We start from the raw sequence: 25,633 nt of genomic DNA on the forward strand, positions 1-25,633 counted from the left end.
GTGGTTCACTTAGGCAGCTCTTGTTGAAGTCAGAGATCATCGCAGTTGGTGGAAAAACTGATTTCACTGTGCGATTTAAGCTTTCATGCCATCCTCTTCAAAACCGAGGAAATGAAGATCACTTTATTAAAAGGTTATCTCCTCTCGCACACTCGACAAAACACAACAGCATGCAAAAATATAGGCGGGCGCTGGAAAACAGCTAGCTGGCCCAACCACATACCACTCAGCGTGGTTCGATCAAGCAAGCCACAGCTTCACATGCCCCGACACACACACACACACACACACACACACACACACACGGCTGCTGCATGCAGACACATGCAAAAAATATCTGTCCCAATACTAAAATAGGCCCTGAGAGGTTGCACCTGCACCTGTGCCCTGGTCCACACCTACACACAGGTGTCAGGATGTGACACATACACACAGACAGAGAAAGAAAGATAGCAGAGAGGGAGGGGGAAAAACGAGAGCGGGGTGAATCACACTACTGCGGTCGACCAAAAAGCTTTTCTAGATATCATCTTTATATTTTGGAGTGCAAAGTTGAGTGAGATTTTCATTTTTAAGGTAAATGTGTTCAATAATAAAAACTACTGCACACAATGCTTATTCAGTAATTGCTCAGTTCTCTATGATATGTAATTATATGTTGTATAATAGGACTTTTATGCATAATTATTGGGTTGAGGGAAGTGGAGTGTGGGTTTAAGCAAAGTGTGTATCATATTGCATACATGAGTGCCTCAAGTGTCTCATTCTGCAATCCAGAATGAGTGGTCTCTGAATGTTTATCTGTGTGTCATAGTGAGTCATACCCATTTGTCCCTCATTGGTATGGTATCCCTTCTCAAATGGGGACAAATAATATAAACAGTGGCTTATCCTTAAAATATATATATAGCTGCATGGGGCAGACACATGCATGCATGAACACACCGACACACACACACACACACACACACACACACACACACATGCACGGTACATAAACAATAGGTTGGAGGAGATATATTTTATTATTTCCAAAGGGAGACATTGAGAAAATAATAGCAGATTGAGTCTCGATTGAGGTCAATTCATTCACATCAGCTATTCACAGTCAAATGAAAATAATAAAATTACATTAAAATCAAGCTGGTATTATTGTATTTGCCTTTTACTAAGCTACTGATCAAATTAAAATCTGCATTTAAGAAATCTGAAGACTTGTTACTAAGTCTGAGCTCTCTCATAGAGTTCTGGCTTTAAGATGGATGTGAAAATGGTTGTAAAACCATTAATGTTGGTTGATTTTCTTCAAATCAACCAACTTTGGAAGAGAAAGTGTTCACGTGGCTTCTTAGCTACAATATGTGACATTAAATGGAATGTAATAAAAACATTCTGCTGGAGCTCTACTATGTTTTTTGAGAAATATCGCCACCTTGTGGAAGCTGACTGTTACTGCAGCAAATCTTCTCCAAATGTAAGAAAACATGTTTGGCACAGACCACAACAAAATACATCATGATTTTAATAGTTTTTCAGTGAAAATGAATATTGTGATGTTGAAAAAAATGGTCATTCCCACTAATCGTGAATCATATAGCAATCGTAATATCTGTAAAAAATAATTGCAATATGATTTTTTTTTACAATATCGTGCAGCCCTAGTAGTAATGTATTTGCAATCCGACTAATATGTTATTACACTGGAAATGCATACATTTAACCAGTGTATCAAATAGCTTTAAAAATGAAAGATTAAGGACGGTACATGACGACATAACAGCCTTAAAAAAATCATCCGTCACTTCATCCTTTTCTTTCTCACCACACATCCCTCACAGCTCATCTTTCCCAGCTCCAATGGGACAAGAGACGCCGGTGCCTTTGAGGCCACAATAGCCATTAGGTACCTTCTTCAGGTACTGCTGGTGATGGTCCTCAGCATAGTAAAACTGCTGCCCCTCCAGGATCTCTGTAGTGATGGGACTGTGGCCTTTTTTATCCAGCTCCTAGGGACAAAATACAAACATAATCCACAATAGTTACTGCACAGTTACAGTTATTCCAAAACTAAAGCAGCAGCAAAATAATATCTGTTTTGTCAGATGACATTTGGCAGAATGCATTTCAAATAAACTGTATATTTTGCTAGTTCAGAAGATACACCTCTACACAATAATGCAGCAGGGAAGAATGAATGTCTAAAAATCTTTCACTATTTCACTGTTCAAACTTATTTTTCTATGCATATCGTACACAGTTAAATGACAATGATAATGAGGTTAAAGTCTTCTTTCGTTAAAGGGACAGTTCACCCCAAAATCAAAAATACATAATTTTCCTCTTACCGGTAGTGCTATTTATCCATCTAGATTGTTTTGGTGTGAGTTTCCAAGTTTTGGAGATATCAGCTGTAGAGATGGAGGTGAACTGTCCCTTTAAGTTGAGGCAATATTCAGTTAAAAGGTTAAAATCCCTAAAAACAGACCTACAGTATCTGTGTATGCAGCATCTTCCTGTGTTCTGATTCTGTTCCCATCACCACAATCATGACATACATTCAGCACTACTTTCTCCTTTCTCTGCAACTTCCTCAAACCTCTTAAATGGTTGTTTTATTCTGTAGTGTATTGGATGTGAACTTTTAATACCTCTCACTAATACAGTAAAGAGTTTCTGCTCCTCGACGAGAAAGCAGGGTGATTGAGTGACAGAAGAAAGGAGCATCTTTTTCTTTTTGAAGTGCAGCTTGCCTCTGTGGCTCTCTCTGTGGGACAAAGCATCAAAGAGTATCCGTTCTCTTTGAGAACTCCTTAAGACACTTTCATACTTACACTTTTCTAAACACCTTGAGAGAATGCTTCAAACACACTAAAAAAGCACAGTTGTTCACATAGACACACATACACACACTAAACAACTCTGACAGATATATCAAATGCCTGCTGTGCTGAGTGGTTTTCTCTATCTAATAATACAAGCACTCAGTCCTCTCTAGATCAGTGCTCCTGAGAGCTGACAAAACAACAAGTTCGAGGTGCACAGGGACTGTCTGTGGGCAACAAGTAGCTTTGCATTTAGCGCACTACACCTCAGAACAGTGTGCAACACTGAGGAGCTTAGCTTTATGAGGGCGTCAATTGGCAGGAAGCTAATGTATTCAGTCCTGGCTCAACCTGATATCAGCTTCTGCATACGTCCTGCTTGTCTGCATGACTTCATTCTTCTTAAGGTGCTTAAACTTTCCTGTTAAAGTGTGTAGGTTGCTCCCTTTATGGAGGCTGTGGTCAGCTTCAACTCATGGAGGTTATGATGGATTCCATGTTGATCGTAGTGATGAACCTACAGAGAATTATGACCCAACTTCTCAATCTTTCGGAGCAGGTTTTAGCTGATTGTTTTGGTTTTATGGACCGCAATGTCAGCGCTTTGGTTCAGTTGGCCAGAAACAGAAACTCCTAATTAATCCAAATGTTACGTGTCTGCTGGGTTAGCTGCTTTGCTAAACCAAGCCATAAACATGCTAGAAAAGAGATACAGTCCACATGTCAGGCCACACTTCTTTAGCTGATGCTATAACTGAGCCAAATAAAAGTATGGAAATTATTATTTTGGCCAGGACAAAACAACTTCCTGTCGGTACGTATAGGTTATCTGGCATTGTGCATGTTAGGAAGACAATGTACTGTACATAAAAAAGTATCACCACTAATTTATAAGAGGGAATAATGTCAGTGAAGGGCAGCAGGGTAGTGTATAATGTTGTCCACATGGGGGCAGTGTTGTACTAGCTGTGTGTGTGTGTGTGTGTGTGTGTGTGTGTGTGTGTGTGTGTGCTGGAGGTGATGCAGTAGAGTCAGTAAATCAAAGCTCTGCACCCCACAGAGAGGCTGAGGCAGCAGCTGACCTCTAAGTCCTCAGCGGCTGCCGCTACAATGTGAGGGCTCTAATCTCCCTGCAGGAAGGACCCAATGTCCACAAACCCATGTACAGCACAACGCAGCCCTCAACACAGAACACCCACCTCCCAAGCATGGACGTATTTACCTTTTAAATACACACTGTGTGCAGTCTGACACAGAAGAACCCATTTTTCCTGCCTATGTCCAACAGCAATGTAGCAACCAGCCGACACAAGCATGGAACTTTGTACATCATGGCTTTATTATTCAGTCATCATAGGCAAACCTCTGTCGTAGCAAACCCTCCAGGGCAGAGGACGCTTCATGTGAGGAGAACACAATGTCCAAGAAAAGGTATGCTATTCTGGGCTAACGTACACCCCCGCCCTGACACCCCGCACGACTCCCTCGCTCTCCATCCAGCCCTCTACAGCAGTCACAACACGGCGGCCATTTTAGATCTATAAATCAGAATGCATGGCATCTCGCCACTGTGTATAACGTTATGTGGCTTCACCCTCTCTCTCTCTCTCTCACTGCAGCAGAGGAATGGACGGAAGAATGTGGAGGGTAAAAATGCCAAAGATGGAGAGAAAATTTGAAAGAGGAAGAGCAAACTAGATGCCCTCAAGTTCAGCATGTTGATGATGACGTTTAAATGATGGCTACGTAGAGGGAGCAAAATGTGTTCATCCGTGTTTGTGTATGCAAATTTGTATGTGTGTGTGAGTGGGTGTGTAAGGAATAAAACAGAGGGTCATGAATACAGGACACATTAGGTATAGGTCAGCGTGTGTGAATTTATTTGTATATCTGTGGGGACAAAAATCACGTCACCCAGCCACATTATGGACAAACGCCTCGCATTTGATGACAAAAAGCGGGTCCTCACAAGGTAAACCTTTAAATTTTAGGATTTAAACTTAGTTTTTGGTTAGGGTTAGGCATGTACTGCTTATGGTTAATGTTAAAATCGCCAGGGAATTAACGTAAGTCAATGCAATGTCCTCGCAAGTGACCAAAACATGTTCGTGTGTGTGTGTGTGTGTCAAGGGCTGAGCTCACTCAGCCCAGTCAGCCCTTCCTTTCTTCACGCCTGTCGGAAAGACTCCCCTGTCAAAGACATGGCTGAACGGGTGCATCTCTCTCTCTCTCTCTTCCTTTCTGACTCTCTCTCCATCTCCCTCCATTGCTGATTCTCTCTCTCTCTCTCTCTCTCTCACATGTGAGCACAGACCACTGCTTCGTGCTACCAGGTCCTCCCTGCTCTCCAGCCAAGCGAGAGAGCCCCTCTCGCCATCACCATCGCCAGAGAGACGGCCCTGGGACACAAATAGGACGTGACACCCCGAGAGAGGGTGGAGGTGGAGGAGGAGGAGGAGGAAAATGTACTCTCTCCTCTCTTCCTACCCCACTGTCTTGTCTCTCTCTGTTTTTTCTCTCGGAAGGCCTACGGCTGCTGAGTGGTGGGGAGGAGACGCACATTGACATAGAGTTTGTGACACCCGATGACTCATGGTGAAGACATTTGAAGAGGGATATGACCTCAATTTGGTGATTTATGTAATCATTCCTTAGTCCACTCATGTTACTGGTGTGTGGTTACAGCTATTTACCATTTCTTTTTATGAATTTTTCTTGGTGTCCTCATGTCAGTCTTGGTCTCAAATTCAAATGTTCTTTATTGGCATTACCATAATTAAGCACAGAAGTCCCCAAAGCATGTTGTACAAGGTTTACAATGTAAATATAATAATTTAGCAGTGGTCGAAGAAGTAGTGAGATATTTTACTTGAGCAAAACTGCAATGCCTCAATGTGAAGTCCTACATAATAATTTTACATGAGCAGAAGTACAAAAGATCTCTTTACTCTTGATACTTAAAAGTATCAAGAGTAAAAGTACTCATTAGGCAACTGAATGAGGCCTGTAAAGGTGTTGCTGTTACTGGATTATCATTATTTATGCATTGCTGTGTAAGCAGCTTTTAATGTTGTAGCTGGTCTAGATGAAGCTCATTTTAACTGCTTTATATACTGTTTTGATCTATAATTTTCTATAATTTTTTTGATCTATAATATTGGATAATATTTTATAAGCTGATCATATGTTTTGTTGTATGTAAAATATTGATGTTTAACTTCTGACTTCAAAATAAAGTTGTTCTTGAATAAAGCACTTAGTACTTAAATGTACTTAGTACTTAAATGTAATTTCCACTTTAGTTTTTCAGAAAGTAAAGACAAAAACGGTTTGTACATTATTATAAACTCTTGATTAAAACAAATGTAACGTTCACTGTAGCTGCACACCTGAACGCTGGAGCACAAAAAGCCCTTCAACATCTTTAAAATTTAAATACACTTTAAGTGCTGCAGAAAGCAAAGATGGTACAACGCTGGTAACAGATAGACTGTGGCTCTGCCTGAAAACACATGAAACTGCCTGACATGATACTTATCGACTACTCCGTGGCACCGCGCTTGCCCTCAATGACCTCAGGTGGAGAGAGACAGAGCGGGAGTGATGGAGAGAGGATGAAGGAGAAAGACAGACAGGGAGAGAAGGAGACAGAGATGGTGCAGAGACACGCAGGGAGAGATGGAGTGAAGTAAAGAAGGAGAGCATGGGTGATTATCGAGAGGCTGACAATGAAAACAGACTTTCGTGAGGTGGTGAAAAAAACAGCTGTCAGAAAGAGAGAGAAGATACTGAAAGAGTAGTACATTATGCTTCTTGTTCATGTGAGGTTCTGTAAAATGCCATGTATGTAAAACATTCATGTACATAACTGCGTGTGAGGTAAAGGATGTGTATTCCCTGTGTGTCTGTCTATGCACAGAGGATGAAGAGGTTTTTTTTTCCCTGCCCTTCCCTGCCCACATTCATCTCTCTTTCTCAGCGCGGGTCAGACATCCATTTTAGCTGGGCTCTAAGCGAGCGCTCCTACATTTTGTGAGCGAGGAAGCCAACACTCCTACATTTCGAGAGGGAGAGAGGATGCACACACTTCAGTCTTGGAGTGAGGCGGTGTGCGCTCCTTCGGTTTTTTTTTGTTGTTGGTTTTTTTTCCCCCCAGGGAAGACAACAAGTAGCTCAACATCTGAAGAGCAAAAAGCACAGAAGATCATCCCTGCATTCTCGTGAAAAGCGATCGTCTTTTAACATTTCAGCTACATTGTACCCGACAATATCTCACTAAGGGATGGGCATTTACCTTCTGGCAATTAAAAGTTATTTGTGAACAACATACCGCTAAAAATGTTCTATTAACTGTCATATCTTAGCCAATACTGTCTTGTGGTTACATGAGAAAGATGTCTTGTTGCTATCGATTGGTTCAGCACAAAGCAAAAATATTGTAAGATTTTCATGTAGACAGGCAGACTATAAAACGTGAGAGCTGGGGAATAGTTGGAAGCGTAAATCGTAGACTTTCCAAAATGATAGATGTGAGCTTGTGTGACATGCTGTGCCCCGTTTTAACAACCCCCGGGCTTCTCCTCAAAACTTCAAGCCCCAAACGACCCCCCCCCCCCCTTTTACCAACCATCATCCGAACCCCTGTGCACCCCTCACTTCCCCCTTTCAAGCTCATTAAGTTAGGATGCCTTATCTGAGGGCACACTCACCCCTCCAAGGCCCTACACACATGCATGTGCGCATACACACGCAATATTCAAGCTGGCTTGATAAAACTTATTGTTCATACATGCACACACACTCTCCCCTCTCTCTCTCTCTCACACACACACACACTACATATATATACATATACATATATATATATACATATATATATATATATATATATATATATATATATATATATATATATATATATATATATATATATATATATATATATATATATATATATATATATATATATATATATATATACATATATATATATATATATATATATATATATATATATATATATATATATATATATATATATATATATATATATATATATATATATATATATATATATATATATATATATATATATACACACACATATATATATATATATATATATACACACATATATATATATATATATATATATATATATATATATATATATATATATATATATATATATATATATATATATATATATATAGAACCCTGTTCTTCCATTTTCTCTCCAAACCCTAACCCATCTCAAACCCACCCCCACCACCACCCCGCACTCCTCCTAATCAACTCTTCCCATCCCTTTTCTCTCACCATCCACCCCCATCCAGCTCTGGGGAGACACATTTTAGCAGAGAGGGAGGGATAGAGAGAAAGAGAGAAGGGGAAAGAGAGAGAGAGAGACGGGGGAGACAGAGGGAGAGAAAGAGATGCACTCCTCCTCTCTGCTCTGCTGCCACAGTGGCTTGGCTACAGAAGCCTTTGATGTTCTGCAAATTTCAAATTTCATTATAGAGAACCCCCTTCTCCTCTCCCCTCTCCCTTCCCATTGCCTGTCCTCCCCCTCTCTGCTCTCCTGCTTAAACAAGCTTTTCTGCCCCCCCCCCCAATGCTGAAGTTAAGAAACTGAAAGCCCTGCAGAAGAGACTCTTCGTATGGGTTAATTATTCATTGGGCTGTGCGTGTATGTGCCAAATGTATGTCTGTGTGTGTGTCTGTACGTACATATGAGTATGTGTGAGTCAAATGCTGGCAGTGGGGTGGAATCTGGATTTTATGATGCCTGTCTTATCTCTGATCGTCTTAGATCGCCTCCACCCACTCTCTCGTCACTCTCCCGAACATGCGCCCACTTCTCCTGATAGAGAGCATTGGCCTTTTAGGATAAAACACATGCTCACACACAACCACATGCACACGGACGGACACACACAGCAAGCCCTTCCTCTGTAGAGTTGCCATTTTCAAGCCAGACGTTCTTGAGACTCAGCATCAATGCGGCAAGGCAACCATTTCAGGGCAGGAAGCTGCCATTTTGGTTCAGAGCATGTCAGGTGCTTTGAGATGATATGTGTCCCAGTGGCCCTCAGATGAAACTGGGGTGGAACCGAAGTGGTTGACAGATCGGTGGTGTCAGCAGCGTTGGTGGGGAGAGAGAAGGGGAGAACGAGAGAGAAGAGAGTGCGGTTTCTCCTCTGGATGTTAGTAAATGGGTGTGTTTTGTGAGTGTCTGCTGTAAACTGGGTTAAGGTTCTCAGCCTTTCCCTGGCATTGAGGTGACAAAATGATAATGCTTGATATAATAACCCCTTTTGTGCTGTAATATTAACCCACTGAACCCTTGGCTGTTATTTTCAGACAAAGCTAAGCTACTCATAAATGCTATCAATTGGGATGTCAGTAGTACTATACATATTCTAGGGACAGTTTTTTGTGAAATAATAAAAAAAAACTTCTCACAAAATTTGAATTTTTGGGGATTTTCTTGAATATCCAAATGTTTTCAACACACAACATATATCTGTATACTGCATGAATTGATAGGAGGGTACCAGGGATTTAAGAACCATATGGAGGGGGCATTGTGAGCCTTATTATGTCAAACAAAAATACTGATAGGGTAATGAAAACACAACAGTAAGCAAATGTTCATGGATTACATGGACTACTCTTGTTTTCTTTTTCTTTTGACAAAACAATTTCACCTAAAGGTCCATTTAGTTGCTGTTATGGAGCTTTCAGAAAAATCACATGTTCTTCATGAGCAGAAGTTTGCTCAGTTGTCATGGAATGACTATTACATGATTATTATGTTCTATTAACATTTAACAATATTATATTATAATATTATAATATCATTATAATATTAAAGGAAGTTTTTCCTTGCCACAGTTGCCAAGTGCTTGCTCATGGTGGGATTTGTTGGGTCTGGGTAAATAATATTATAAAGAGTATGGTCTAGACCTGCTCTATAGGAAAAGTGCAATGAGATAACAATATGAATTGGCGCTATATAAAAAAAAATGTAATTGAAATAACATCATTATATCAGTAGAGGTGAGATTATTTTAACAAATGCTGTTTCCAAGGTCAAGAAAAAACTTTGAAATTTAACTTTCAAGACACCATGGATGAGAAATTGCAATAGTGCTCAGAAAAAAATGAAAATGTGAACATCTACAATTCAGTAAGAACTAGGCAAAGTCCTTCTTGCTGATGAAGATCATGTGATATGACCGAAAGCTCCAGAACAGCTACAAAATCGAGTTGAGGTGAAAGTGTTTTGTCAACTGCTGTTTCCAAGGTCAAGAATGAACCTTATAACTCAAAATGTATTTCCATTTCCTACATTTCCCTTCAAGCTTTGGGCGATGCATGTATGACGTCTGTGGGTCCCTCTCCATGTTTCTTAAATTCACACAACTTATGTGGTTGTTGTTCAACTCCTCGTCACACTGTCCCACGCCAGTTGTGGCGCGTGTGTGCGTGGTCACCGTCAGGTGTCATGGCCCTCTGATCTGATTGCCTGCCTCTTTTTCTTTTCCTGCTTTTCCTCCCCCCATACACCACCTTCCTGGTCACAGCTGCCACTCATCTCTCACCTCCGACCCCAGCCCAAGGCCAAGGTAGGGAGGTTGTTGCCATGGCAACATGGCAGCCCCGTGGCCCGTGACCGCTGACCCCAGGAGCCCTAAGTAACCATGACGATCATAATTTGCTCCCCTCTGCCCCCTGCCAGCTTGTCCATGAATACCATTTAGAGAGCGTAGAGACGAACAAACCAAACTGATGCAGCAATCAACGGATAGATGGCCTAATGGACGGACGGACGGACAGATGGATGAAAGAACAAAAGGGGGACGAGTGTGCCACTGAAAGGACGAGCTTTATAAATGAGTTTTGATGACCTATCGACCCTCTTCCTCTCTTTTAGTTTAAGAAAGAGGGTGTCACCGATTGGATGTAGATGGGGATCAACTTAACAGAGGTGGCTTTGCTTTACTAAACAGCATCAAACTCTAAGAGGTCACCACTCCAGAGACTGGCTTAATTGTTATTCAAATAACTGGGACAATTCCAAACTACAGCTTAGTCCTGCTTAACGGCCAAAAAAGTTATTTGAAATAATGACAAGATGATGTTTTACTACTTGTGGGAGAACTTTCAACACTACTATTGAAAGTTACTGCACAACTGAAGTCCTTTAACAGGAATGATGTGTGTGAAGTTGGGGAAATGCACCTTATGTTACGTCTCAACATTGAACAGCAAATTACAAAAAAAGTTTATATGTAACACCATGCTTGAGTAAATGTCATAATGAAACCTTGTGATGTGTGTGTGGGTATTATACCTGCTGGAAGGCCACTTTGCTCTTCAATGCAAGCTCCAGTTGAGCAGGGTTGGATGTGTAAATGGCTGAACGATACTGAGTACCACGGTCATTCTGCTGCCTCATACCTGCATGAACACACACACACAAAGGGAAAATAAGACACCCCACAAACAAGCATAAGTACCACAATCACCACAGACAATGTCATTTGCATGTAAAAGGTTTTCACAATTATGTCATCTTCCGGCATCTTGAAGCCAAATGAATTCAAAAATCACAGCAGATTCGGGCTTTCATTAAGGAGGCCTTGCGGTATGGGCTCATGTAGGTGGGTGCATTTTCTTCTTCTTTGTCATCTATGTGGCACTGTCAAAATTTTCATCAGCTTTACATCAGTGTGTTTGGAGGAGGCCCAGGCCTAGCGTACCTTGATTAGGAGGCCAAACAGCTGCCATCACTTCTATGCTTTTCAGAGGCTACAATCCTGAGCCGCTCTGGCATCCATGGACCACTCCATGGCAGGCATCTCTCTGTCTTTATCTCTCACCCTCTCTCCCACTCAGCCTTTGTTTCTTCTCTTTACTGAAGAGCATTATTCTTTTCTTCATCTATCGTTCTAAATCCTTGTCTTTCTCAGTCTTTGGCCTTCTGTTATGCACTTGGGCAAGTGGCATGTGTATGTTCTTCTTTAAGGCTTCTACAGCTTCGCCTTTCAGCCCGCAGACAGTGACAGCGGCTTAGTTCAACTAAGCAACAGATTATTACTGACTATTGCTCAGTGATTGAAGTACTCTGAACATTTTTGTTTGTGGTGGCTTTGTCATGCAACAGTATTACTCTATTTGTGTCTTGTTGTTAAATGAGTAAAACAGTGCCTCTCTAAATTGCGATATGTGGTAAAGGCAGTCAGTTTGTATGATGAAATGTGTATTGTGCTCTAACAGTAGAGGGAAATATGTCAAGTCTATCTGTAGGAAACCAAGATGACATCCTTAGATGAAAAAAACAAACAAGGATTTCCTCAAGAAAGCCCATATAAGTTTTACAATGTTTTATATTTTGTCAAAAAACATATGGTACGTTACACCTGTTAATATCTCATATGTTGCCTTCTAATTATATTGTGGGAGAAAAATTATTTTCAATAAATGTGCAGACGAGCTGGAGCCACAGGATGCTGCCATCTCACTGACACAGTGATCTGCATATCTTGTTCTCTTTAAATTAAATGTTACCTTACATCATAGAGTGTCACAACCTATCTGTGACACAGTCTATTCACATATAATGGCTGTAAGTATTCATCTCGTCTTCATTCAAAGCAGAGCAGACAAGCAGACATCCCCTGCTCTCAGTCACACACTGAATGCCTCAGAGAATTTGCTTCACTGAAAATTTCATCAACAATATGAAATGCCTGAGTTGTTCAAATATGATAAAAAAAAGTGTGTTGTGGAGATTACCCGGTTGGACAAAATGTGTGCATGTCATTACTCTCTATTCAGTACAGAGCTTATTCCCTTTAATATCAAAAATGCAACACATTTTACATTTAAAATCTTTCATAGCAGCCCTGAGTAAAGCTAACAAAGAGAGAATGTGTACCTTCCTCTTTGCAGATAAATATAAGTAGTTTAGTTAAAATGGCGAAGTATACCACAACACAATCTATCTTTTGTCTTTCCCTCCATTCTTAACTTCTCCATTTCCATTTGGTGGTCCCATCAACAGATTTGAACTAGAATATAAACAAGCCTAAAGGTGCGATCACACAGAGATGTGCCACTAGAAACACGTCGCCAGCAAAACCATTGTTTTACAACGATACAGCGCACTTGGCGTGCGCTCCTCTCTTAAAATATTCTCAACTATTCAGTAAAGGGCACGGAGTCACACTGCTCATCAATGTCAAACTTGGCCCTGGCAACCAATCAAATCAAGCAAGAGGCGGGCTTTACTACTTTACCACTTCCTTCCTGTTGCTTGAGCAGCCAGGTGAATCTCTCTGGTGAGTATAATGCCAATAAGTTGGACTGTGAGCAGCCCCGCTCCTGAGGTGCACCAGCTGTTTTGGCGTTTTTGAAGCGGCTGCACCTGTAGCAGTGCATCTCTGTGTGATCGCCTAAGAGTCTACTAGTGGCTCCACGGGGGTGTGCTTAAGCACAGTGGTGCTTGGCCTTGTAAGAGCCTGTCAGAGGTCAGACACCAGGAGGCAAAAGTAGAGGAAGGAGAGAGGAGTGTGGCATGTTGCTGATAGCCGCAACTTCTTATGAGACTGTGATAGACCATGAATAACAACCCTCATTCATGGAAGAGGAGTGGAGCGGGCTGCCCCCACCACACAGCAAGTGTGAGCGAGAAGATGAGCGGAACAACTGCAGAAAGCAAGTTGAGCTGCCCGGGGTTCATGTAAGGCAACTGCGGGAATTGTGGCACAGGCTTAGGTGTAATTAAATCCCATAGACAAAACAACAAATCCTTTTACCAGTTCTTTCTGTGCCATGACAAATTAACAGTGCTAACAAACATGATATTTATCAGGTATGTTTACCATGGTCACCATCTTAGCTAAGTAGAGTTGAGGCTGATGGGAATGTCATTGATTTATGACCAAATACCTACAAAACTAAAATACTGAACAAATTTAGACCTGGTGATGCCACTAGATGAGATGCAAGACCACCAAAATTATTACAATTAATCTTGAGGGGGACATGAACATATGTACTATATTTCATGGTAATCCACCCTGAGGTATTTCAGTCTGACCAAAGTGTGGACAGACCTACAGACCACCATTTCCATCCTTATAGCCATGTCGCTAGTGTGGCTAAAAACATCACTGATTTCATATTCTACTATTTCATAAACATATTTTCTAATTGAACTTCTTTCCATCTATTTTGTCTTTATTGTACTATTTACAATTCAACCCACTCTCTCGTTTGTTTCCCTCTGTCTCTGCATCCATCTCTACCCTCACCCTTTTCCCCTTCATCTCTGCAGTGTTGGATGTTGGCCATCTTGCCCCCAGCGCTGTTGTTCAGTGACGAGGCTAATGGTGGCCCCTCCATCAAAGGCCACCAAGCCACTCTGCCATTGGCTGTCCACCAGAGCCTTTACTGTGATTGGCTGGCTGGCTGGCAGGGGTCTTGTAGCTTTGCTGTTCCCTGTGACCTTCCCTGCTGACCCCAAGGTTCTGACCAGCCCAAACACACACACAAACACTGACAGCTATACTTGCATATTCATGTATGGATAAAATATGCATATTAATTATGAGAGGAAAACCTACATACTATAACATGAACTACTGGTCTGACTGCTTTAATTTGATTAAAGCTATTTTACAGTAGAACAAAGGATTTATTTTCTACCTTACAGGAAAAGTAGACTTTACTTTTTTATATGAAATATTTAAAGACAAAAAAGGCTTTTCATCTCAAAGAAATGGTTAATTATATCACAGAAAAGTCAAGAGAAACACCCCTGAGTGGTAGTAGCTTCTTCCAACACAAAGACAATTAAGATTCATCACATCTTCAGAGATCCCTCCACCATCAGAAGAAGAGTTACTCCCTAATCAAAATATTAACACCATCCAAAACATCAGCCTAGGTTTTGACTATACTAAGTCCAAATCCATCCCCATAAGCATTCAGTCCTCAAAGAACTACAACGGCAATAAATACCACCCAAAAAAAACTTCGATTCCCCCCTCCCGCCTCCACTGTCTCTCTCTTGCTCTCTCCATTTTTAACAGCCCCCTTCGTTATTTTCTCCATCCATCAAAGGCGGCAGTAATTATTAATGAGAGCCTCCCTGTTCTCTCTGCATTATGCATGAGAGCCTTGTCTCTGAAAGCAGAGGGTAATGGGGGGTGGACAGAAGGGGAGGGGCTACGGGTCACACACGCACACACACAAATACACACACCGCCTCTCAGGGTCATTGACCTACGCCCACAAAGCCAAAAATATTAATTAACTGCTCCCCCTTAAATCAGAAAATTCAAAAGTATCCCCTTCAACACAAATGGAAGACAAAATCAGACAAAGTTGGAGGTAGGGTAACTCAAGTCTCAGAGGGAGTAGCTACTTTCTCCATCAGACATTCATGCACAAACCTGTATACACAAACATACATGCATACATGTTTGGGCTTGTTGTGTTTAAACCTGCTAAGGTTTCTTGCAACTTGTAAAATCTCTTCCAGTGTTTTTATCGTTGCACGCAAAATAAAAATGATGATAACACTCAGCTTGTCCCTGCTGGCTGTTACGGACAAAAGCCTACCATTTCTCCCACTTCCAACTTCACTACTTACTTCTGCAAAGCATGCTTGTTCACCTTTTGTCTTTGGTTCTTTCCTTATTGCCCCGTCACTTATTTCCTTCCCGCTTCCATTCCTTGCTCTCTCTAACCACATGTGCATATATGTGTGCTTACGTGTGGTTGAGGGGTGGTGAAAGAAGGGGTGGGTATGCACAAAGCATAACCAGACTTGCGATGTTAAGTTGCTGGCAAAAAAAGAGGAGAAGGAACAGTAAGAATGTAATCAGATTAAAAGGGAGGATGGCTGCTATGAAAAAATGGTAAGGAGGGAGGAGAAGATGAAAAGACAGAGGTAGAAATTACAGGCCGGCAAAGAGTGAGAGAACTGTACCAATGCGTGTCCCGCTTTAAACGTGTCCCTTTCTTCCAGCCCATCTACAGAACTGATGGCCTGGCCCCAGCTTATTCTCCCCTTGTCTTTTTTCACAGCTATCCTTCATCCATTTACAACTGTAAGAGCTGAGATTAGCCTCACCTCTCCACCTCTTCATGTACTGTCCCTCCTTCCCCTCTGTCTCTTTCAGCTTCCCCACTCCTTTTGTATTTCAGGAGGGCACTCAGCACTCAAATAGATGGAAAACAAGAAAAGATTGCAAATGAGGCAAAAAAAAAAATTAATTACAGACAAAAGAATAAACATTTCAGCAGTCAAGCTATTGTCAGTGTCCGCAATTAAGAAATGTTTCTGCATAATTGGTGACTTTTTGCATCCTTCTGAGTGTGGAGGAAAACATTTGAAGTGAATTTGGAATTATTGCACTTGGCAGTGCGTACCAATTAGACTGCCGCAGAGTGAGCACTAATGAACAATCTAATGTAGTTTTTTCTTCTTCTTTTACCTCTTTATTCCTACCCCCTTCAGGTCTAGAAAGAGAACTCTAACCCTGCCCTGTGCCCAAACTGAAACATCAGCTGGGATTATTTGGTGTTTTTCACACTGATAGAGTCTGACCAGCTATCGTTATTTCTACTATTCTGTCAAAAAAGTACACCACAAATAAATACTGATAACTGCAGTCTTCCCTCTGTGTGTGTGTGCACGATAGTACTTGGGTTGTGCCGTGCCCCGCGGTCCCGTTACGACTGTATGCGTGCCAGCAGAGCCCTCTCCTCCTCTCCCCTCTCAGCTGCTATTTTTGCCCTGTTCTTATGTAAGCCGCTCCTGACGCGCTGGAGACAGAGGCAGAGTACGGAGTTGGGATGGTGAGAGCATCCCCAGCGGACACACACATACACTTGCCTGCACGTGCAAACACACACACACACACACACACACACACACACACACACACACAAAATATATACTAAGGGGAGTGAATATGTGACATATGCAAACATACAGAGCAAAACAGAAAGTGATGCTCTGCTGGCTGTCAGATGGTGACACTACACATACCGAGGCATCCTTAAACCAACAGCGGAACTGTGTGTGCCTTGGCAACTGTACTGTGCATGTGCGTGTATGACTCTAAGGTGTGCAGGCACATCATGTAGATTACTGCAGTAACTATCGTCATCTCTTTTAAAAATCTGTTTTATTTCCCTTCTTAGCTTCTATTTTCTCTACTGGAGCAGTGCTCTCTAACATGATCACTTCATGGTTCTGGGCATGTTGTCAGAGCACTGTGATTCTGGCCCTTACACTGTTTATTTTAGCTGCATCTAAATCTAACAAGTAGAGCTTGTTCTACTGTTGTACTCAAATCAGTCCGGATGAGAGTAGTAGTTAAACTCCTTGTATTTAAATCTGTGATATCAAATGATAATGTTTGGTCATGGAAAAAAAGCCTTGATGCTTCGACTCTATAGTGTTCAGGTCAGCAAATGATGCAAATATATGTAGAACATTTCTATCATCACCTTATATCACTCTCACAACTTACACACAGCTTTTGGAACAGAGTGTGCAAAATTAAGTAAACAGAAATATTATCCAATGATCATTGCTCCAAATTTAATACTAATATTGCTATAATTTCTTCAATTTTCTGTCAGTTTCACTTCCCTGTAGGCAATATATTTGTAAAAAAGTACAAAAAAGATTTTTCAAATGTTGTACATCTTATTTCAGAGCAAAAGTCTTTTAATGCACACAAATGATTTTGTATGATGTCAACTGAAATTTCCAACACTCAAATGACAAATTTAGGTTCTGTGTGCATTTCTGTGTTTGTGTATGTTATTTGGTGTTTTATCCATCAGTCATTATTATGCAAAACACTGATGCTGAGGTCTCTAATCAACAATCAAAGCTCAGGTTGGGATCTAATGTATTTTTGTTCTTTGAAGTTGTAACCATCTTTGTTTTTTGCTCTCTCTTCCTTAACACTACTCCCCCCTCCATTTTATTTATTTATTCATTGTTTCAATTAGGTTCTTATCTGTGAGAGTATATTTATTTCAATGCAAGGTGAACAAGTGCACAAAAGTCTAATGAAAGCAAACAGATATATAAAAAAAAATACTTCAAAGTTATAAAACGTATAACTTCAACATAATCAAATAGATACACAAAACTCAACCCCCACAGTGTGTACACACGTGCCGCAATCTCCATAAATTAGGACTGTCAGTGTGCGTGAGGGTGTAATAACTGACACCTGGTAATGAGCATGCCATTCTCAGCCAACCAGTGGAGAGGGAAGGTGTTGGGTTAGAAGTGTGGGGGTGGCAGAGGTCACAGGTCAGGGGTCAAGGTCACCTCCTGCGGGGTTTGGCTTTAGATGATTGGAGCATCCCTAAATTGAGGGATGTGGTGACATAGGGGGACATGGGGGTACCCCAACAGGGAATTGACGTGTGTCACAGCCAGCTGGGGTTAAGATATTATATAAAAGAATATTCATGCTCATTTTAATTGTCAGAAAGTAACTGCCACCAGCGTGACTTGGCAGATGGAAGACAGCTTGATGTATATTTTGTGATCTGACCCTATCCATGCGTGCATATGCGAAATAAACCTTTTTTATACTTGATGTGATATTGTGCTATTTTTGTAGCTTAAGACAGAGTATTCGCCCACAACACAGCTTACAAAAATAACAAAAAAGAAAAAGCTAAACTGAATAAAAATGGCCACCATCACAGGTTTGTGAATTGCAGTTACCTATTTAATAGACCTTTAATATATCTCTTTTCTACTGTGTGACTCCGCCAACGTCTACCTACAAGGGTGAGCGTGCATGTACGTGCAGACGTTATCAAATGAGGACAGCCGCCTCAGCCATCTTAGCTGTGCATTTGTGTTTTTGTGTCTATCGCCGTATGCCTGTGATGCTTGTTCACTGACGCAGCATCAGCAGCCCACACCATAAATACTGCATGGCCTCAAAAAATAGAGAGGATGGAGGGAACAAGGGAAGAGGAAGGAAAGAGAGGGAAAGAGATGAGGAGGAAACAAAGAGGAGGGGGAAAGCCTCGGTTGTTAAGATGAAGGGCGACAGAGGGGCGGACGGAGGAAGAGATGGGAGAACTGGGGGGTGAGGAGCAGGGAGGAGAGAGTGACTAAGAGATAAAAGTGGAGTGAGTGGATGCGAGTGTGTTTGTGTGCTGAGCGGATGGCCTCGGGGAGCGGTCGACTCACTGTGCTGCTCTGCGGATGTGCTGACGGGCTCCAGGCCGTTTGCTCACTCACTCACCCCTCCGCTCTGCTCACTGCAAAGAGGACAGAGATGGGGAGGGGGTGCAGGTGAGATGGGTGAATTGGGGGGAGCAGGGGTGGGGGGTGAGACAGGAGGAGAGCGGGAAACTGGGAAAGAATGTGGGAAAATAGATGGGGGAAAGAACTGAAGGGTGGAAGAAAAAGGAGGCATAAAAAAATCACAGAAAAAGGGTGAAGAGGGACAGAGGTGACCATATGTTTGAATAGGTTAAGGAGCAAAAAAGGGCGGGAGGGTGACTATGGGAGCAGTAGTAGGATAAAATAGAGGGATGAGTTGACAGGTTGGCAGGGTAAAGAAGTGGCCAGATAAGACGCCTCTATCCTCCACTGGGAGCTAAGTGGACGAGGGATACAGGGAGTTAAACAGGGTCTACGTTCTCTAATAAGGAAGTATCCAATAAACCAACTGACATGCCATTGGTGCAGCTGTGTGCACCCTCAGCATGCACAGTATGCAGTGTGTGTGTTCTGCCTATTAGCATGTGCGCGCAAATGGAGTAAAGCTGTCTATGAGCAGGCATAATGAGCACTTGTGCATAATGTGAAGTGAACAGTATGTTTGTGTATGGAAATGGGTGCGCAATTGATCTGCAGTGTGTGAAAGAACAGCAAGATGTGATCTCAACAGTGATCATTCTAAATACATCACATCATGTTTTCAACCCTGGATGATGACGCAGAACTGCTGTTGCCCTCCAACATGCAGATGTCACTTTGACTGTTGAGAGTTCATGTGTGCTCGAGTGTTTCCATGCACACACGTGAAGGTATGTTACTAAAGAGTTGTCTTGACATAAGAAACTTACAATTTGGGAGCATGTAAAATGGGGGGTCTTTATGCAACATCCCAGGGAAGCCAGCAGATTGAGACTAGTGTTGCTGAATATGGAAAGAGGGCACACAGCAAAGGCTGCTGGGAGTTTCTGATTGGCTGCTAATGTTGCTATCCAGGCTGGGATTGGTGGAGCTGACGCAGCCCAACATCACGTTGTCGGGACTAAACCCTTTTGAACTGAGGCAAAGCAGAGAGGCACAGATCTCAAAACACATACACACATATGTGCATACACACGTGCAGATACACACCCACATACACGCATTAAAAGGAAGTATTGCAACTGAATATGCATCTGTACATGATAGTTCCACATGCACTCCAACATAGTGTATATATATAAACCAGGATGGGCTCCTTGTTGATCGTGTCAGGAGAAAACGGAATTCATAATGTTCCTGGGCTTGTCTCCATATATGATGATCTCTAGTGAATCTGCGCAGTTGAAAGGGAAAGGAGCCAACTTCCTTAATTTTTCCATTCTCTTTTAAGCCCAGCGCTAAGGTAGACAGAATAAATTGGAGCTTAAGCATGCGTGAAGGCACAGCCAGCAGGCCCCTTTCCACCACTCCACGCCACATTTGTCAAATCAGAGGAATTTCTGCTACACGTGAACCCAGAATCAGAGAAGAGAGAGAAATGGCAGGGATTCACATTTAAGTCACGCACAAGGAGCAACACTCCTAGAAAAAAAATTTTGAGTTTGTGGTTATTTTGCAATATGTCGTCTGGTCTTAACTGTAACAAAAAATAAATAAATAAATACACAACTAGCTGAGTGCATAGTCAATAAGCTGCATGCTATTAATAAAACATGAGATGAGACAAGGCAGTGAGTCAGGGGAAATGCATGACTACTCTTTTGGCCTCACTTCCTTTGCCCCGTGGTGTGTCGGCTCGACTCTGCATGTGCCTTTGCCCATAGTAAGACGTGTCTCTGCCATTGGCTACAGTGAACAGGAGAGGAATCTCTTCTGATTGGGATGATGTGGTTCCCGGATGAACCTCAATACAAATACTTTCCTCTGCCTCTTTTTTTTGTCAACCCACCTCTAGTTCTAGTTGAACAAATAAAGTGGAATGTGAAGAACATATGAAAACACACAGCGGATCTGTCAGCTTATGTACATAGTTAGTTGCACAAACATGGCTGACATTTTAGTGTATTTAGCTTACACAGTGCATGAGAAAACAACCATGACAGATGCAAACGAGATGCAACGTCAGTTCTGTCATCTCTTTTGCATTGGCAAAGTGTGTGGTGTGTGTGTGTGTGTGTGTGTGTGTGTACGTGCAAGCCTGTTTTAAGGCTGAAGGTCAGGCCTATGAATCTTTGATCCATCTCTTCCCAACTTGTTATGTCCCTCCCTACATTCAATATGAGTGAGCAGAGTACCTCTTTGCCTGTCCTTTCTTTCTCACACATACATACACACACACACACCCTCCCTGTGCCCTCCCAGTGCATTAATGTTCTTACATCACCTCCTCCAGTGAGCAGAGAAAACAAGAGAGCAAGAGACTTGAAGAGATGGAGAGATGAGTTATGGGGGGTGGGAATCATGTCGCCGCTGGGGAGGGAGTTGAGTGATGGGTGGGAAAGAGAAGTGTGCCATTAAAGAGAAAAGTGTGGGAGACAAGGATTAAAATGCTATGAAGTTAAACATATGCAGCATGCTGTAGAGTATGTAGTGTAGGAATATGGATCAAAACCCAACCTAAGTCAAATAGCATATAACCCTGTTGAATTATTTTGGGGAAAATGTTACACTGTTACAGAAAAGTTTCCCTCGATTAACAACTGCAGAATTGCCATCAAGGGATTAAACCCACCCATGGAATGCACTATGCATAATAAAAACAAATTCACAGACATTATTCACCCCAGAAAAGACCAAAATTAGTATAATCATTGCATCAGTCGGAAGCCCATATATGAAATGAATGACAAAAGGCTGGTTTACATTGGATTAAGTACATGCCATGCACATGCTCTAACACAGAGAGGGTTTTTGCAATTGGGGCTTGAACATGCACCACACTGGTGTCTCTCTCCATGGATGGCTGGATCTCAGACACATTAACACTGTCTGGCATTGACTTACACCCATGAGACCTCCCCCCACCACAAGGCACGCACAGGCACACGTCTGGGCATCATCCTTCTGCTCTAATACACCCTCTGCCCCTCGGGATGGGTCTTATTTGAGGACGACTTTTGGGTTTGTGTGTATGTGCATGTTGCTACCTTGTGTAGGGTCGTGGCTCTCCCAAAAGCGTTTGAGCAGTTCCTCAAGGCTGATGTCTTTAGGGGAGAAGACCACCCTCACCACCTCAGTGTGACCCGTCAGACCTAAGGAGAATCACAAAGTTGCATTAATCCAAATCAAGTTGTATGACATTTTTGCTTATGATGTCTGCTTGACTCATTGCACCCTCCTCATTCTACTCTTTGGCCCTAAATGCTGCAAAATGTTGGACACAATTGACTAACACCAAAATCATTATGTCTGTATGTCTCGTCAAACTGTAAAATTGCAAAGGAGAAATTATGAATAGCATCCTTGTGTGTTCAGTCTACGTGTCATTGATGTCAAGTGCCGCAGCTAGAAGACATTCAGGTTGAATCCACACAAAGCTATGTTTCTGCTTATGGCACAATGGGAAAGACAGAGAGAGAGAGAGAGAGAGAACACAGTAAAGGTTTGAGCTTATGGTGAAAGTTGCCAAAAGCATGCAGACACTTGCACCTTTCTGCAGCTGCCAGGACCCCAAAGCTTCAACAAGCCCAATGCAGGGAGTCTCAAACTGGGGGATGCTTTAGGTCTCACATGAAGGTGCATGCGCACAGACACAGACACACACTTTCACAGCAGACAGACCTCAATGCAAAAATATACCTTTGCTAAATGCAAATGCAGAGGTGTTAACTTTAGATTGCATCAATAGTAGCCATTCCTTTCTCTTGCTCACATATTACACATGCACAGGTGTACACACACATACAGTATATATATATATATATATATATATATATATATATATAATATATATATATATATATATATATATATATACAGATGGATGCCCAATTAAAGGAAAAGATTATTCCTTCATTTATATATACACAACCTTTATTTAATCAAGTAATATCATTGAGATCAAAATAAAAAAAATCTCTTTTGAAAGAGACCTGAGTACAGCAGATAGAAAGAAAAACAAACATAGCCAGACATAACAAAAGGACATACAGTATCAGAGACAGTCACAGATGTCACTATATAGATTTGGAAATAAAAGTTTATATTACATCACTTGGCATTATGGTGATGGTGGTGGAGAGCATTGTCTTACATGTTGGCCCAAAATCTTCCATCTGTGTGAAACTGGGTTGAGCTCTGGTGACTGCAATGTGTGTGTGTGTGTTATTTATTTTATACATACATACATACTACACAGTATCTCACAGAAATGAGTACACCCCTCACATTTTTGTAAATATTTTATTTTATCTTTTCATGTAACACTGAAGAAATGACAGTTTGCTACAATGTAAAGTAGTGAGTGTACAGCTTGTATAACAGCGTAAATTTGCAGTCCCCTCAAAATAACTCAATACACAACCATTAATGTCTAAACCGGAGGCCACAAAAGTGAGTACACCCCTAAGTGAAAATGTCCAAATTGGGCCCAAAGTGTCGATATTTTGTCTGCCCACCATCATTTTCAAGCACTGCTTTTACCCTCTTGGGCATAGAGTTCACCAGAGCTTCACAGGTTGCCACTGGAGCCCCCTCCTCCATGATGACATCACAGAGCTGGTGGATGTTAGAGACCTTACGCTCCTCCAACTTCTGTTTGAGGAGGCCTGTTCTGAGTGGAACCTGTCCTGTTAAATCACTGTATGGTCTTGGCCACCGTGCTGCAGCTCAGTTTCAGGGTCTTGGTAATCTTATAGCCTACGCCATCTTTATGTAAAGCAACAATTCTTTTTTTCAGATCTTCAGAGTCTTTGCCATGAGGTGTTATGTTGAACTTCCAGTGACCAGTATGAGAGAGTGAGAGCGATAACACCAAATTTAACACACCTGCTCCCCATTCACACCTGAGGCCTTGTAACACTAACGAGTCACATGACACCAGGGAGAGAAAATGGCTAATTGGCCCAATTTGGACATTTCTTTTTACTTTGTCCTTCACCCTCCGCGGGTGGTCTCATCCTTCGAGCTCGGGTCCTCTACCAGAGGCCTGGGAGAGTGAGAGTTCTGCGCAGTATCTTTGCTGTTCCTAGTACTGCACTCTTCTGGATCGAGATGTCTGGTGTTCTTCCAGGGATCTGCTGTAGCCACTCCTCCAGTTTGGGGGTCACTGCCCCGAGTGCGCCGATGACCACGGGCACCACTGTTGCCTTCACCTTCCACGCCTTCTCCAGCTCTTCTCTGAGCCCTTGGTACTTCTCTAGTTTCTCATGTTCCTTTTTCCTGATGTTGCCATCACTTGGTATTGCCACGTCAACCACAACGGCTTTCCTCTGCTGTTTGGTTGGTTTGCCATTACCATTCTGTCAGTCTGAATCTGGAAGTCCCACAGGATCTTGGCTCGGTTGTTCTCTACCACCTTTGGAGGTGTTTCCCACTTTGACCTCGGGGTTTCCAGTCCATACTCAGTGCAGATGTTCCTGTACACTATGCCAGCCACTTGGTTATGGCGCTTCATGTATGCTTTCCCTGCCAGCATCTTACACCCTGCAGTTATGTGCTGGATTGTTTCAGGGGCCTCTTTACACAGCCTACACCTTGGGTCTTGTCTGGTGTGGTAGATCTGGGCCTCTATTGCTCTGGTGCTCAGGGCCTGCTCCTGTGCCGCCATGATGAGTACCTCTGTGCTGTCCTTCAGTCCAGCCTGCTCTAGCCATTGGTAGGATTTCTTGATATCAGCCCCTTCAGTTATGTTCCGGTGGTACATCCCATGTAGGGGTTTGTCCTCCCATGATGGTCCCTCCTCCAGCACATCTTCCTCTGTTCCCCATTGCCTGAGACATTCACTGAGCACGTCATCTGTTGGAGACATACACATGCATACACACATATATACAAGGTGTATTGCAGACAACAGAAGGGCTGCCAAATTCATGCATTTGGCCTGATACCCGCTTTCTGTCTCTAAATGACACTTTCCACACCCAAAGGATCATCTCATGCCAAATGAACATGGAAGACCTCACCTATAAACAGTTGTTACTTAAATCAACAATGAGCACTTAGTTGATATTAGCAGTCTGTCACAAGTATCTGCCAGCAAATAGTCCATGTTGGCTGGAGTTCTCCACCTTTTTTTAATATAATAAATTAGCAACATATACTTTCAGTGTATGTCTACCCTTTTCACTACGTACATACTAACACAAACTGGCTCAAAGAATGTGACAAGAAGGGAGTTATATTTAAAACAAATGGAATTTATTAAAACAAATGAACAGGTTGTGGAAGTCAGCAATGTTAGCCATGAAAGCAATGCATGGATGTGTGGCATGTGTGCTGTGAGAGGAGGCTGCAAGGTGGACATCAGCTGTAGGAAGGGAGGCAAGAGGAAACACATGGGCCAGCTTATATAGCCAAAGGACCAGGTGAGCTTAATCAG

General features: G+C 42.1%; 1 protein-coding gene across 2 annotated transcripts in view; it reads right to left on the reverse strand.

The window, feature by feature from the left end:
- Positions 1-1,006: 1,006 nt before the first annotated feature.
- si:ch1073-358c10.1 (mitochondrial peptide methionine sulfoxide reductase) overlaps positions 1,007-25,633 on the reverse strand; it is a 33,470-nt gene continuing 8,843 nt past the window's right edge. For both annotated transcript variants that reach the window (XM_044165970.1, XM_044165971.1), the window contains exons 4-6: positions 22,242-22,346; positions 11,182-11,288; positions 1,007-2,006 (exon numbers count right to left, since the gene is read on the reverse strand). In XM_044165970.1, coding sequence (XP_044021905.1) covers positions 1,833-2,006; positions 11,182-11,288; positions 22,242-22,346 — 386 coding nt within the window. In that variant the 3' untranslated portion in view covers positions 1,007-1,832. The remainder of the gene's footprint in view (positions 2,007-11,181; positions 11,289-22,241; positions 22,347-25,633) is intronic.

The sequence above is a fragment of the Siniperca chuatsi genome, linkage group LG15 (assembly GCF_020085105.1).
Source record: "Siniperca chuatsi isolate FFG_IHB_CAS linkage group LG15, ASM2008510v1, whole genome shotgun sequence".
Classification (NCBI taxonomy): Eukaryota; Metazoa; Chordata; class Actinopteri; order Centrarchiformes; family Sinipercidae; genus Siniperca; species Siniperca chuatsi.